General features: G+C 33.3%; 1 protein-coding gene across 2 annotated transcripts; it reads right to left on the bottom strand.

The window, feature by feature from the left end:
- Positions 1-25: 25 nt before the first annotated feature.
- Positions 26-15,135, bottom strand: LOC110604555. 2 transcript variants are annotated; one of them, XM_021742781.2, is made up of 8 exons: positions 14,857-15,134; positions 11,632-11,692; positions 11,108-11,180; positions 10,245-10,717; positions 9,391-9,521; positions 8,374-8,496; positions 8,067-8,194; positions 26-766 (listed from the first exon to the last, which is right to left on the bottom strand). In XM_021742781.2, the coding sequence occupies exons 4-8, from the start codon at positions 10,471-10,473 to the stop codon at positions 451-453; spliced, it is 927 nt and encodes a 308-aa protein (XP_021598473.1). In that variant the 5' UTR covers positions 10,474-10,717; positions 11,108-11,180; positions 11,632-11,692; positions 14,857-15,134; the 3' UTR covers positions 26-450. The 2 variants fall into 2 exon arrangements, with proteins under 2 accessions (XP_021598473.1, XP_021598472.1); XM_021742780.2 differs by lacking the exon at positions 11,632-11,692 and having other exon boundaries at positions 14,857-15,135.
- Between the last annotated feature and the right edge of the window lie 326 nt (positions 15,136-15,461).

Raw genomic sequence — 15,461 nt, 5'->3', positions numbered from 1 at the left:
AAAAACAAAATACAGACTATATATATATATAGAGAGAGAGAATTTTATTATTATCAGTGTTGTTTTAATCAATTACTAGACCTTTCAAATAAGATGAAAGTACCTAGTACATTAGAGATTTTATCATATCTTAAGATGCCCTATACACATCAGACTATTACTTTCTCATCCACATGGATTATTTGCTCCACATATGTAAATGGAACTTCAAGCTTTGAACAGAATTAGATTTACACAATTTTTAACCTGAGTTTGAACCGGTGAATTTCAAGCAGTAAATGCAGCAATCCTACTCTTCCGCGACGTACCATATAATACATCAAGCAACCACTGAACTCTACATCAGTCAACAGTGACCATATACTGCAGAGTTTGAAATTTGGTGTGTCCAAGTGCCAATTGGAACTGAGAGACAATTAGCACTTGCAAAAAGTAAAGCCAAGTACCAACCTAGAGGTTATATATTCTGTAAATTTCAGTGAGTCCAAGCCTTTTACCATACTGGATTACTAACCAACCCACAACAGAGAAGTATGCCACAAGAAAACAAGCACGCTTGAAGAATACCATTTTTGGGGTTCGCGCAACCATCCGAGCTACATAGGTTTGGGGCAACCGTGATTTCATTTGATGTAGGATGCTTATGAAGCTTAAGGAGATCAAGGAAGTTGAAAAACCAGTAACAATCCCAGCTATTGTTTCCCACCTCCAATAACTAGCTTTTCCCCTTTTACGGACAAACCAGGAGTGTAATACCTTCACGAACCTGAACTTATAAACAATGCTTAAATTATCACAAAAGCCACAAAACAAGTCAATGAAGACAGATTCGTACCTTGTATATGATTTTGCAATAAATTAATCAGAGTTTACTTTCAAGCAAACATTTAGATAAAGCAACAATTGTAGTCAATCAACAAACAACTTGCTAGCCTGGCCTGACTTGAACATCAGGACATCCTTGAACTGAATAATGTCGGTTCAGACATCAGTTTGTTACACCCTAGGTGAAAATTGCATCAAAAAAATTCACAGGGACTCAAGCCACAGCATCTTTTAGATCACATCAATGCTACAATTAATTTTCCCATTACTTTATGTTAAGGTTCGACTCAGATTCACATTCAGATTAGGATTATAGAATTATCTTCCCCTAATTATGTGGAAATTATTCCTTAATTCTGGCTCTCTTTGGATTGTAACTGAGAGACTGTTTTTGGGAAAAGCACCCACCATCTTAGATGCCCATGAAAATAACTGTTTAGTTATTTTGGAGTGCTTATAACTAGAATGATGAGCAAATAAAATCTGAAGAGGGACCCAAGCATGAGCAGAACGAAAGGGGAAGGAATAGAAGCAAATGGAAGGTGTATTCTAGAAGATCCAAGGTGTCCTTGGTGAGCTGACAGATATTCTAGTATGACAAAATATGCATGAATGGTGTGAGGGAGGAAATCTTTTTTGTAATAAATAAGAAAGTCACGCAGAGAAGGAATATCAAAAGTCCCTAGCTGTTAGGGGTAGAGATTGTCTACTAAGGGAAGTATTCTTTCCTTCCCTGAGAGTATTGAGTGTTTAAATGAATTCCTGATTTTCCCTGGACCTTCATCTTTTCTGTTACTAAACTGTACAAATTCTTCTTTATCATTTGGACTAACCTGCCAACTGAATGCTACAAACCTAAATGGATTCTAGACTTGAGTCGGTAGAGAGAAATTTGGCATTGTTGGAAGGTGACTTTTCCAAACTTAAAACTGATAATGATACTATTTATTCCAAGCTTTGCTCCATTGAAACTCTCCTGCAAATTCTCACCCGTGGTAAATCTATCGTTGATGAGGGGAAGTATCCACCCAACTCAACCCTTCCCGTGACTCTTATCATCCATCCACTCTCACCTCACCCACTTTCTTTTCTCTTTCTTCTCTTACCCTTCCTCCAAGAACTCTTGAAATACCTGGATTCAATGGCATTGATTCGATTGGTTGGCTTGCCAGAACTGAACAATATTTTGAGTTGAATGGGACTCGGCTAGAATTCAAGGTTATGATGGCCCTAGTTTGTATGGAGGAGAGTGCCCTCTAATGGTTGCGTTGGTTACGCCACCGCCATCCGAATTTAACTTGAGAACAATTTTCTCTAGAATTGGTCAACCGCTACAACATTGATATACTGATGAATCCCTTCGAGAGGTTGGTTGCTGTGAAACAAACGGATTCTGTCTATCACTATATCAATGAGTTCGAGACTCAGACTGCTCAAGTTCCTAATCTTTTGGATACTCACTCACTAGAGTTTTTTCTAATGGCTTACGTGAGAAGATACGGGTTCGTTTATGCAACCAAAATACTGTTCATATTTCATGCACCATGCTTTTGGCCTGGGAAGTTGAGCGCGAGCTCTTAATCAACATTCTCCACAAATATAAACTTCCTACTTCGCCAACATAGTCCAATATACACTACGGGCTTGGTTTTCGTCCCACATCTTTCCTCTCAGCTTCACATTCCAATCCATTAGCCCATAGTCCAACTCACATCCAACCCAAACCACCGGATAAACTGTCCCGCTCTACCCATTCTTCTCTTGCCATCTCATTGTTCACTGCCCCATCGCCCACACCTACTGCTAGTCCCAAATCCAGATCTAGTTGCCTTCTTTCCGACCAAGAATATAATGATTTGCGCTCCCGTGGCCTATGTTTTCGCTGCAAACAACTCTACTCCCCTTTACATCAATGCCCTAACAAATCTTTACACATGAAGATTTGGAGGGGTATATGGGAGGGAAAAGCAGTTATTAATTAATATGATTTGGAGGAAAGTTCTACATAGGTCAGCCTAGTAGTTAGAGTTTGTTAGAGGCAGTTATACTAACTGATGTATAAATAACAGCCGAAGAATACTTACCAGCATTATGAATAATGAATAGACAGATTTCCCCCTCTACAATTCTATTTCTTTCTCTCAACTAACTCTATTGTCTCTTCTCATCTCTTTCTATTCTCTTCCTGCTCTCATCTCATTCTTTATTCTCTTCTCATCTCCCTAAATTCTTCTTGAGTTGTAACACTTACATGAGTTGTAACACTTGCTAAGCTTTTAGCTATTATTAATGCATAGGTGTTATATCGCTCAAAAAATGATAAGACTGATCTGGGAACCTGAAAGAAATGGTACTTTTTCTGCGAAATCTCTTTATAAATGTTTGATCTCCTCATCCTTTGAAATGAGCTCTGATATGTCTTTTGTTTGGCTCAAAATTGCACCTCCAAAGGTGGAAACTCTTGTTTGGTTGATTAATTGTGAGAGTTTGCACTAAGGCCTGTTATCCCATTTGGGTATTATTCCTCCAGCACAAAATATATGTCCAAGATGACGTGAGTTTGAGGAATTTGCCTCTCATTTATTTATTCATTGTCACCATTCCTAGGTCATTTGAAGTTAGTACTTAAACTAGTCGAGCGTCCTGTTTTATATACCAAGTTCTGTGCTTATGCCTTTGCTTGAATGGAATTCTCTTGTTTATGGAAAGCTTCAATCAAAGTTTTGAATTGCACTTGCTTATGCTGTTTTGTGGTCCCTATGGATTTCTAGAAATGAAAAAAAATTTTATGACAAAGACATTTCCAAGGAGAATTTATGTGCTATTATCCTTCATAAAGTGGTCATCTGGATGAAAGCCATGAATAGTGCTTTTCCATACAGAGGTATGAATCTTCTCACCTCTCCTAATGTCGTTAGATGTTCACATTTTTCTAGGAAATCAAGGCCTTCTATTATATGGGAAAAACCTGCCTTCAACTAGCTTAAAAGGAATGTGGATGGGTCATCGCAAGGTAAGCCTGGACCAGAGGCTATTGGCAGTGTGCTTTGTGACTTCAGTGGTTTCTTTTTTGATATTTTTTCTTCTTCCATTGAATGTTGAAGATTCTAATAGCAATAGAGCTAAGTTTCTTTCTATTGCGACAGCTTTGAGCCTTCTGTTACCTAGACCTGAAGTTTGGCCTTCAGCATCACGTATATTGCTTGAATCTGACTCTCTTGTTGCAGTTTCTTGGGCCTCATCTCATTATAAAAATCCTCGAAAATTACTCATCTCATGATAAACATCCTCGAAAATTACTCATCTCTTGATAAAAATCCTCGAAAATTATTATGTGTCCAATTCTATTTTAGATTCCTCAAAGATTCTACCTGCTCTCTCCATCAAAAATGTTTTAAGGGAAGCTAATTGGACGGCTGATGCACTTGCAAAGCAAGGCCTTCATTGACAAGAAAATTTCATTGCGTGGATGTAATTTGATATTCCTGTGTTGATTTGCTTGCTGTGCTGTTTTCCGAATGTGAATAGCTGCTTGCTGCTGTGAGCTTCTGGGTGCTTTGCTGCACTTGCTGGTCGTCACCTTTGCTGCTTTATTCTGGCAGCTTGCTTTGGGTGGTATTTTTCCAGTCTTTTCCTTTGTTTTTACGGTTGGTTTGTTTTGTTAGATCTGTTATTGTTGTCCATGCTGTTTGAAACATAGTTGTATGCCTTTGTTTTGGTTTCTGTTTTGCACCGAGGTTTTTTCAGGTTTTTTTTGCTAGATCAGTTATTGTTGTCCATGCTGTTTGAAACATAGTTGTATGCCTTTGTTTTGGATTCTGTTTTGTACCGAGTGTTTTTTCAGGTTTTTCACTTTGCATATCGATATTTAGGTTGGAAGTTGTTATAGATTATAGAAAGTAAATATGTTAATATAGGAAGTAAATATTGATAAATAGATAAGTTGTTTAATCTTAGGAATTGTATAATTATAGGCTTGATTTTTCCTCCTGTTTAGATATCGTCTCTCATATATAAATAGATTGTAATATCTATTGTGAACAACAACAAATATTATATTTTTACATGGTATCATAGCCATTCTCGGAGAGATTTGAGTCTCACCTATAGAAATTTAAATTTTATTTGGAGATTTAGGGTTTTGTTCATTTGGATTACCCATAAAGGGTAACATTTGAAGATTTAGGGCTCTGTTCATTGTTCATTTGGATTACCAATAAAGGGTAACATTTGGAAATTTAGGATTCTGTTCATTTGGGTTACCAATGAAGGATAACATTTGGAGACTTAAGGCTCTACTCATTTGGGTTACTCATAAAGGGCAACGTTTGGAGACTTAGAGCACTGTTCATCGGGCACTGTTCATCATCCTTTATTTATTTTGATTGTTTTGGGTTGATTGTCCTTATAGCTGAAATTAAAACCACCATAACTGATGATTTTTGTGATGACTAAAATTACGGAACACAAATTAAATAGATCTAACTTTTTTGGATTGGAGTAAGACTATCCGTATTTATTTATGAAGTATTGAAATGGATGATCATCTTACCAAGGATCCTTCAACTGATGAAATTCATAGAGATTAGATGAGGGATGATGCTCGTTCGTTTCTGCAGATTCGAAATTCTATTCATAGTGAGGTGATTAATCTTATTAATCACTATAAATTTGTGAAGTATTTGAAATTTCTATATTTTGGCAAAGAGAATATTTTCCGTATTTATGATGTGTGTAAGGCGTTTTACCGAGCTGAGAAAATGTGGTTTCCCGTTCTAGTGCTGAACCTGAATGCCGAGCCATGACACAAGTCGTTTGTGAAGTCTTGTGGGTACATCAATTATTGAAAAAAGTTGAGTTCACAAATTCGGTGCCTGCTAAGTTGTGGAGTGATCATGAAGCAGCTATCCACATTGCCTCCAATCCAATATTTCACAAGAGAACTAATTACATCGAGATTGATTGTCATTTTGTTCGTGAAAAGGTCCAACAAAAGATAATATCAACAGGATATATCCGAATTAAAGAACAATTAGGAGATATCTTCACTAAAACTCTAAATGAGACTCGAGTTGATTATATATGTAATAAATTGGGCATGATTAACATTTATGCTCCAACTTGAGAGGGAGTGTTATAGATTATAGGAAGTAAATATGTTAATATAGGAAACAAATATTGATAAATAGGTAAAAGTTGTTTAATCTTAGGGATTGTATAATTATAGGCTTGATTTTCCTTCCTGTCTAGATATCGTCTCTCATATATAAATAGATTGTAATCTTTATTGTGAACAACAACAAATATTATATTTCTACAAAAGTAATGAGGTTTTCTAAAGGGTTTAGTTGTGCATAGCTATGCTAAGTTTTTTCTAGATTCATTAATAAAATTCTTCTTATAAAAATAAAAAAGTTGACCAAATATTTTCTTTAACATGATAGGTAAAGGGTTTGATTAAACAAAATATAGTGACATTTTAATTGGATTTTAAAAATTAAGATTAAGTAGTTAATTTTAATACTATAGAAGAATTTATAGTAATAATACTCGCGTTATTTTACCTCTTATGTTGAAAAACTCAAACCACGATTTGATATTTGACTGCACCATAAACTTACAACAATAATGAAACCTTTTCAAAGGATGCACATTTGTGACAACAGTAACAAGAGAGTTATTATGTACTTGTCCGATTACCCATTAATGAGCTAGACAATCATGTCTATAGATTACAAGAAATAAAAGAATTAGATCAAATAAAAGATAAGCAAAGCTATCCATTATTCCATTATTTATTGGTAAGCTAGGCTAATCATGCATATTGACCCAAAAATAAAAACAGTCTAATGGCTCAGAAAAAAATAAAATCCAAACCTTTGCATGTATTTTAAATTTTAGGCAAACTCCTAATTTTAAGAATTTAATCCTTAAAACTTTGACATTTGTTTCAAGACTAGCAATCAAGTTATTGACAGGTCAAAATGCATGAAATTGCTAACATAGCATGTTGACTAGATTTACGAAAACAAAATTCTGTTAATGAGCTTCATAATTCTCATTTTAAAAAAATGTACGTAAGGTATAGTTATATTTAGGAATTCAGGGTATAAATAACCCAATGCTAAAAATAGGAACTAATGCCAAAGTTTAAAAATTGAATTGACAAATTTTAAAGTTCTGGGTAAAATTGAAGGTGTGTAAATTTCTGCATCTTTTTTGGTCATTTGACCAAATAAAAAACTGAAGGGTGCAATAATTTGAAATGGTAGGTTAGAAATGTGATGCCGTTATACAATGATCTGACATCACATTTTCCAATATTCACTTCCACGCCCTTTGATACCATGTGAATAACATAATCAAAAATTTATAATGCCAAATCCCAGAACAGCATTTGTTTATTTTTCAAATATCAGAAGTATACCCTGTCATATCAAGATACTCTTTTTATTAGAAATATTGAATTTAACGCAAGAAAAGAAAAATCACAAGGGTAGGCTGCATATCAAGGTTTGGTTGAGTTCCTACTTACTTTCTCTCTCAATGGAAAAAAAATTGAAGAAAAAGAGAAGGCAGGTATCTAGTCATTTTGGGTTAAATTTGATTTTTTAATTAATAAGTTAAAAAATTAATCTTGACATGTGGAAACAATTTCTACATTAAAAAAGAAATTCCACATCCCCTTGTCATGTAGGCTAGATTAATATCATAATGGGATTTGGCATACAACGACCTAATGGCATCATTCGCATAGTACCAAAGTAAACTACAACCCTACTCCCAACAAACTACATGAAGCTATGGTACTAAATTGTACTTTCCCCTAAAATATTTGTGTTAGAAGACAAACCAACTAAAGCAACTATCTGTGTAAAGGTTCAAGTACTAAATCATTTCTAATAATATCATATCAATCGACAAACAATTCTAGGCAAAATTGATTAAAAAAACAATAGACATCAGGCAAGAAAGATAACAAATCATTGTTTCTCAAAATGCTTTTGTAGGAAGTTACCCTAATGTACCCACAGCCGCAAGATATAGCATAAGTGAATACACTAACAACATATATCAATTTTTCATTCTATCTTGGTAAGCATCAAACAAAATAAGAAGCTGATACTTAATTTGAGAACCAAAAAAAAGGCACTAAATAGATTAGTTGAAACCATGAAAGTACATAAAGCATAACATATAAAAGGAATAAAGTTCTAGAGGAGAAAAATTGCTATACGTACAGGATAATATAGCGTCTAATCATTTCAAAAACAGATGGATCTTTTGCTTGACAAGGGAAGAAGCCATCACTGTATAGGCTTACTTTGGAAATGCCAGTTGTATACCAGCACTCATAAGTTTTATTAACCTGAAAAGGAGACAAAGGTATAAAACAGTAAGATGATAGTCACAAACTAGAGTAAAATTCAACCAAAGAGGAGTTAGCATATACATGTATTTACAAGCTCACTAAAGTGCAATGCCAACTTAGCTTTATGCATAAAGCCAGAAAAAATTAACTATGAAAATTGAATCCTTTACCCCTACCTTGAATTTATCTTTGGTCAGCCATACAGCGCCAAAACTAGGCCTGCAATTTGGAGGAAGTGCTTCATCTGGAGCCTCAGCAAATGCTTGTGTCAGACCCAAAGAATGGTCTTTGTATTCCACCTGTTGACAAAAAACAAATATATATTAGCATGATATACTGTTGGCCCCAAGCAATAACTAATCAAATTGTATGATCAGTAGGCATAGCATACTTGTGCAAATGTAATGCAGTAAGAATATTATTGCATTAAACAAACAACAGTTATACCAAAGTAGAATATAAATCAGAGCTCCGCAAAAGCACGAGTCAATAATGCTAGGAAGTAGTGTTAAAGGCCTAGTTTGCCCAGCCTTTTTTTTCATTATATTAAACAAACAATAGTTACACCAAAGTGCTATATAAATAAGTGAAACCATAAAAGCATGAATTAATAATGCCTAGAGAATAGTATTAAAGTCCTAGTTTGCCCGACCTGTAGTTTTTTTTCCCCCTAATTTTTATCTATTTTCCAAACTATTTAGTAAAAAATATAAATAATTAGACAATGTCTTTTTGGTAATAATCAGGTAACAAGGTTAGTACTTTAATATCTACCTAGCTATTTTTTAGTTTTGGAATTGATTAACACTAATGATAGATTTAATTTCTTTATTTGTTGTATTTAAGAATGATGTGTAAGAATCCAGCAAATATTTGCTATTTCTCTAGAATATAAACACTTCTATAATTCACAAGCCAAAGATAGCATGACGATATCCTTCAACTATTCATCATGAAATTTGTGTGATAAACAATAGCAAGAATAGCAATGATCAGGAAGCTGATAAACCAACCAGCCATTTTTCATGTGCACAAAAAATAAAGTTTTCAAGATTAAAAAAAATAGAAAATTAAAGGAAATCAAGTTGAACCTTATTTTTTATCTCTCAAATATCACCATGTCAGAATTTCAATCAGAGGGCTATTAACAAACACAAAAATGAATACACGATATTAAGAATAAAGCATATCACCTCAAACACTGAAGCCCAGTAATAATCATAACGACACCGAAATTTACTTCTTTCAAAAGGATAAAAGACATGTTTGGCTTTGTAATTCAAAAATCCAAGTTCGCAGACCTTTGTTGATCTAAGATCCACACCTAGAAAGAATGAAAGCAGATAGCTTTACACTTGGATTTGCAAAAGAATAATAATAATAAGACAACTGAAACCTTTCAACTTGAAAATTGATACAGATATATTAACCTGCAGACCTACAAAACAAGGGTAAAGTAACTTTCCCTTCCCCCAATTACTGTGATGCAGTCAAGGAAATAGATTTAGGGCTCATTTAGAAATAATTTGTAACTAGAAAAGGTTCAAATTTTTCTACTTAGGAATATTATGTCACTCCCTAATTAGTATCTTTTATTTAGAAAATTCCCATGAAAAAACTTTAATTTTCACTAGAAATCGTCTAACCTATTTTAAAAGGTTCACTTCAATTTAGCTATTATCATGTGTTTGCCTACTTTATAAGTAGCTAGTAATCAATGTGAACAAGGAAAAATAGTTGTAAAGTATCTATATAACCTAATTAGTTTCTTATGCTTTGACTAATGGAATTATGAGTATGTATATAAAATGAAATGCCCATCTGTAACAGTTCACAGCTTAAAAAACAACCAAAAATGTCTTATCTTATGTCATGCTAATCAGCCCTAAAGTCCCCAAAACACATGAATTGCTCAAGGATTTGCACAGCAAATATAGAATAAAAACATAAATAATATGATACTGGAAAAACCACAAATTTGAATTTTCCTTCCTAACAATGTGGTTAAAGAAAGCATAAATTAGAAAGAGAGAGAAAAGAGACTTACTGCTGGAGACTATCCTGCACTGAGAGGGAACAGAGATGGGAGTGGAAATGGAGAAGTGGGCAGCCAAAACTGCAAGGAATCCTATAAATAACGATAAGGAAAAGAATGCAGCGATTGGGAAAATAATCGCTAAAATCAACCGTAACACTACATAATCATAACCCTTCTTCCTATCATCTAGGGTTTCTTCTATCTCCATCTCCACTTCTCTTTCTTCTTCAGAATCCATTATTAACTGACGATCAAATGTCACGACCCAACCTTATGGGCCAAAATGGCACTAAGAACTGGGTTAGCTTAATAGTGAACTTTTTAAACAACTTTATTCAAACACAAATAACTCAATTTGTATCTAATACAACAGAAAAGTTAAATTCATTAAATACAACACCATCTTTATAGGATCCGTGGAGGCTTAGACAATTCTGTGCTCTACTAAGCACCAAAGTTTTATACTGAACATGTTACACCACCTGCAAAATGAGTGAGTTGCAAGAAAAAGCTCAGTCAATTGACATTTAGAAAATACATCATGCAATAGAGTAAATAAACAATGAAACAAACTGGGAGAATAATCAACAAACTAAATGAGTAAATCCAATAATTAGAATTTAGAACAAGCTGAACAAAATTTTAGAAATCAACTCTAAGATACTAGGCAATATGAGAAACTCCATAAAAAATAAATCTTAAATTGTAGGCTTTCTGGTCTCTAACTATTATTTACAAACGATATCCACATATTTTCATATTAATGTTTGATCTTTGATTTATCTAGATGTAAAAAGCATTAAATAGATATAAAAACCATATTAATAGAAGTCACTTCACAAAATTTCAATGATCGAAAGGTATTTGCACACCTTTTAGAGTAGCTCTTTCCCTTAACAATATCTTGAGGAGCCCAACGTCAACCAAGTTTCCAATCCTTAAAACCTGAATAAAATTCAACATAGTTTAATATCATATAATAATACAAAAACACATCGAGAAAAAAAATACAGATAAACTATCAATATCTCAAAATAGTATTTGTATGACATAATCATTATTCATTAATCAATCCTGACATCAAAGATACATCAAAATATATCCACATATATAATTACATTTTTTTTTTTTTGCTTCTGGTTTTACCACTAGATCTCATAAATCTCATGTGTCAAATCATACCTGTACAATTCATCATATTTCTCATAACTCTCAAATCTCAAATTGCAACCAATAAACTTTACTACTCTCTCCATGACATGTCATTAACTTCATCACTTATTTACAATTTTCCCTTTATCTCTAACTCAAATATGACAATGGTATCAGAACAAACAATTTAAAAATGATAAGAACGAAAAGCAAATTCATGCTATATATTGTAAATATCACTCACCTTATTGCAAGATATCAACTCACATTTTCTGTCCATTTAACCCATAATAAAAAAGTTCCTCCTAAAATCATAATAACATAATATAATCAAAATCAATCATAATCTCCATTTTACATTACAAATATCCAACAAAAACCTATTGCATCCACTCTTAAATTAGACTGAATCCCCTGTTTCAAAACTCAGATCCATAGCTTAATACTTTTATCAATAAACTCAAATTCCAACTTGTAACTCCATATAAAAATCATCTTTAACATTCATTCCATAATCAAATCTCAACCAAAGTGTATTAGATATAAATAACCATATCTCCAAAAATCCACAATATATATATACCTCAAAAATACTCAATTAAGTAAATATTCAACTAACACCTTATACTATCTCAAAATATATTTTATTTCCACCAAAATAATTATTCAATTTAACCCAGTACTTAATACCAAATCTAATAACTTGCATATCCAAATATCTAATATTACAACCATCAGATCAATTTCATATTTTAATCAGATTTTTTTTAACATCCAAATACAACATCAACAATTATAGCAACAACTTATCTTCACAACTCAAGATATCAAGAAATCCATCCAACTCAATAAATTTTTGAATTTCCAGAATTTAATCTTGCTTGGGCACTAAATATAAAATAATTTCTACCTTACAAATCACAAATTCACCAAATTTTAACACAATATCCCCAAGATACCAAAGATCATCTATGCCAAATTTCATAATTCTCCAAGAACTCTAACTACTTATTTTGCTCAATAAACAGCAGCCCAAACATAGAAATTCCACATCTAGTCAGCATATATTCAACAATTCATATCTCCAAATCCAATTACTAAAAAATTATCAAATTTTAACTATAGCTTCTAAACATATATATTATAAACATAACAAAAGACTATCGGTGAAAGATTAGCTAAACTTATATTATGAGTGAGAAATCTGCTGCTCCAACCCCACCACCATAACGCATGGATTTCTAACTTCCTTCCTCTCTCCCTAGTCCCTTCTCCTTCTTTTTAACCACCTTCTTTTCTTTTTTTCCATTTTCTTCTTAGTTTCCTGATTCTTATTCTTTTAACTTTATATTTATCTTTTTATTTTTTAATTTCTAGAGAATAACAAGCCACGTGGGAGTTGTTGCCTTTTATTAAAAAAATTACATTTTAATCACTCCTTTTAAATCAAAATATCATTTAGTCCTTCAAACTTTTTACACCCAAAACTTCAAAAATTAATTTTTCAAGTCCAACCTATATTTAAACTTCATCATTAGATTTTCATTTGGATTCTCATTTTATAATACATCCATATTTATTATTTCTTCAAAAATTAAGATGTTAAGTTTCCATCAAAGTGAAATTTCTTTGAAGTTTAAAGAAAAAAATATCTTTATCGCATCAAAGATTGCAGCACCAAGTGGGTATAGTTGTTGATAATTCAATCGTTGATTCATTTGTTTATACAAGTGATAATGACAATAAAGGTGGTGTCGATGGGAAAATAAAGGAGAAAAGGAATAAAATGGTCAATGATGGACCTGATAAGATGGAAGGCTTCAAAGATGATGATGGAATAATCCAAGAGAGTAATTTGCTAATTGAGGACCCTTGGTCTTGTGATTTTGAAGGAAAAGAGATGGAAAAGGGAAAAGGGTTTGCATTAGAAATATATAGGAACAAAAGTGAAGAGTTGCTTTTGAAATCTTTCATGGATAGCTCAATTGGGATGCTTGTACCAACCATGGAGATGTTGGATCCTAAGAATATTTCTGCTTCTTATCATCACAACTTTCACACTGATAGTGAAGAGCTCTTCAAAAACTGGCGTCCTAATAGAGAAGCAAGCAAAAAACCAACAATTTCTTCTTCTTCTTCTTTTTCTTAAAATTTAACTTCAGACCCAATCAATAGTTGTTCTTCAACAAGCTAGGCATCCATATACCCTTTTTCTGGTATGCGAGGAGAGGAAAGAAAAGAAAGAATTGAGTACTCTAGCTCAAAACTATGAGGGGGAATCAAGAAAACATTGTGGTTTGTACATGAAAATGTGTTGAATATTTGTCTAATTCTTTTATCATTTGTTGTTTTTTGTATGCACTGAACTCAAAGAATTCTTCAGCTTATTTTCAGTTCTTCACCTGAGGTGGCCAACCTTCAGACTAATACAAGTCAAACATGCACCAGCTTTGCTAACTCAATTCAAAAATCATATCTGTGAGAACATATGAAGCACACAAATTTAGAGACCATCGTTTAATTATTATTGTGCCAGTGTTACTATTTTCCTCGATAAAATATAAGCTTTGATCCATTATAAATTCCTATTTGTGTATTAATTACAGTTCAGAAATAAAAAAACTTCCCCCTTTTCCTTTTACATTCTGTATTTCTAATATACTTTTTTATATTTCCAATTGAATGGTTCATATTCAGCATCATGGCTAGAATTCCTCAAGTATAGCACATTGAACCAGGAGCATCCAAAAAGTGAGTAAATTGAAGTGATAAATCATGAGATAGAACAACCCACTGATAGTGTGCTGCCTTATGTAGTCCTCTCTGTTTGGAATTAGATGAAGGATTATTGATTTTATGTGGAATCATTTTCTGTGTTAAATCATATGCTAACACTATGAGGATGGTATTAGCTAGGATACCCACAAAAGTGAAGATAATCCGAAACCAAACTGAAATTGTTAAAAATGAAGAAAAAATTAAATTTAGCCTATGTCTATAACGTGGCATCCTTATCCATAAGAACCCAGAAACAAAAGAAGGTGCTGCTTCTCCTATGTCGTAGCTAAGCAAACATTAGCATTCATTATTAGCCAAGTTGCATGAGTGCTGCTAACGATTCTGCTGTCATTTGATGTTAATTGAGACAACACAATTATAAGTTATGGGATATGGGTCTCACCAATTAAAAACCCATCATTTTCTTAATCAAATTAAAAAATTAACAAAAGATAATTATGATTCGTGGTTTGGGTTAAGATTTGTGAAAACACCTTTTCACAATTCTTCTGATTTGGGCAATAGATTAGCGCACAAAACCAGGGTCAAATCCCAACACATTTACACTAATCTCAGCAACTGAACAATTATTCAAAGGCATGTGAAACCATGGGAGACAGAAACCCATTTCAGCACTAGAAACCATTTCAACTAATCAATTCTGTAAAATTTCTCAACCATTCAAACAAACCTGCGTCGTGACCGTGGGAGACAGAAGCAGCGGCGATGGAGGAGGAGCTGAACCGAGAGAGTGCAGCCGCTGCGATGGAGGAGCAGCAGCGGCAGCGTGACTGAGGAGGAGGAGCAGCAGCGGCAGCCGCGAGGACTCAAGGTGGTGCGGCGGCAGTACTGCCAATGCTGAGGGAGATGAAATTTCTGGAGTGACAATTTTCTGGTTTGGGAGATTTTTTTTTCTTTTGGTCAAATGGTTAGAGAGATGAGTGAATGTCCGACAGATTCATTTTTTTTTTTCTTTTTCTAATTAATTTCATTTTTCAAATTAATTAAATTATGGATAATTTACAGAAAGTCCCTGAGTTATAATCAAATTCATAAATTAGTCTTTTATTAAATTTTTATTAATAAATTAGTCAAAGTACTCGACCTAAGACAAGTTGTTATGAGCTCAACATAGAGCTTTACAATACCCATTGACAATATACTGGAAACATATCAGTTCTAAGCTTTACAACCATAAAAATATTTTTTTAATGGAGAAGAAACGTTTCAGCTCCTAAAGCTATCTATGGTAGAGTAGTATTTGTCATATACGAATGAGTTGCTAGATTCAAACAA

The sequence above is a fragment of the Manihot esculenta genome, chromosome 17, assembly GCF_001659605.2.
Source record: "Manihot esculenta cultivar AM560-2 chromosome 17, M.esculenta_v8, whole genome shotgun sequence".
Lineage (NCBI taxonomy): Eukaryota > Viridiplantae > Streptophyta > Magnoliopsida > Malpighiales > Euphorbiaceae > Manihot > Manihot esculenta.
The sequence above is the reverse complement of the archived record's forward strand: the minus strand, read 5'-3'. Positions and strand labels throughout refer to the sequence as shown.

Coding starts and splice junctions, on each gene's coding strand:
- LOC110604555 (XM_021742780.2), bottom strand. CDS start 10,473: ATGGATTCTGAAGAAGAAAGAGAAGTGGAGATGGAGATAGAAGAAACC. Junction 8,497..9,390: donor ACTGGGCTTCAGTGTTTGAG/GTGATATGCTTT, acceptor TTTTGTCAACAG/GTGGAATACAAAGACCATTC. Junction 8,195..8,373: donor TGACCAAAGATAAATTCAAG/GTAGGGGTAAAG, acceptor TCTCCTTTTCAG/GTTAATAAAACTTATGAGTG.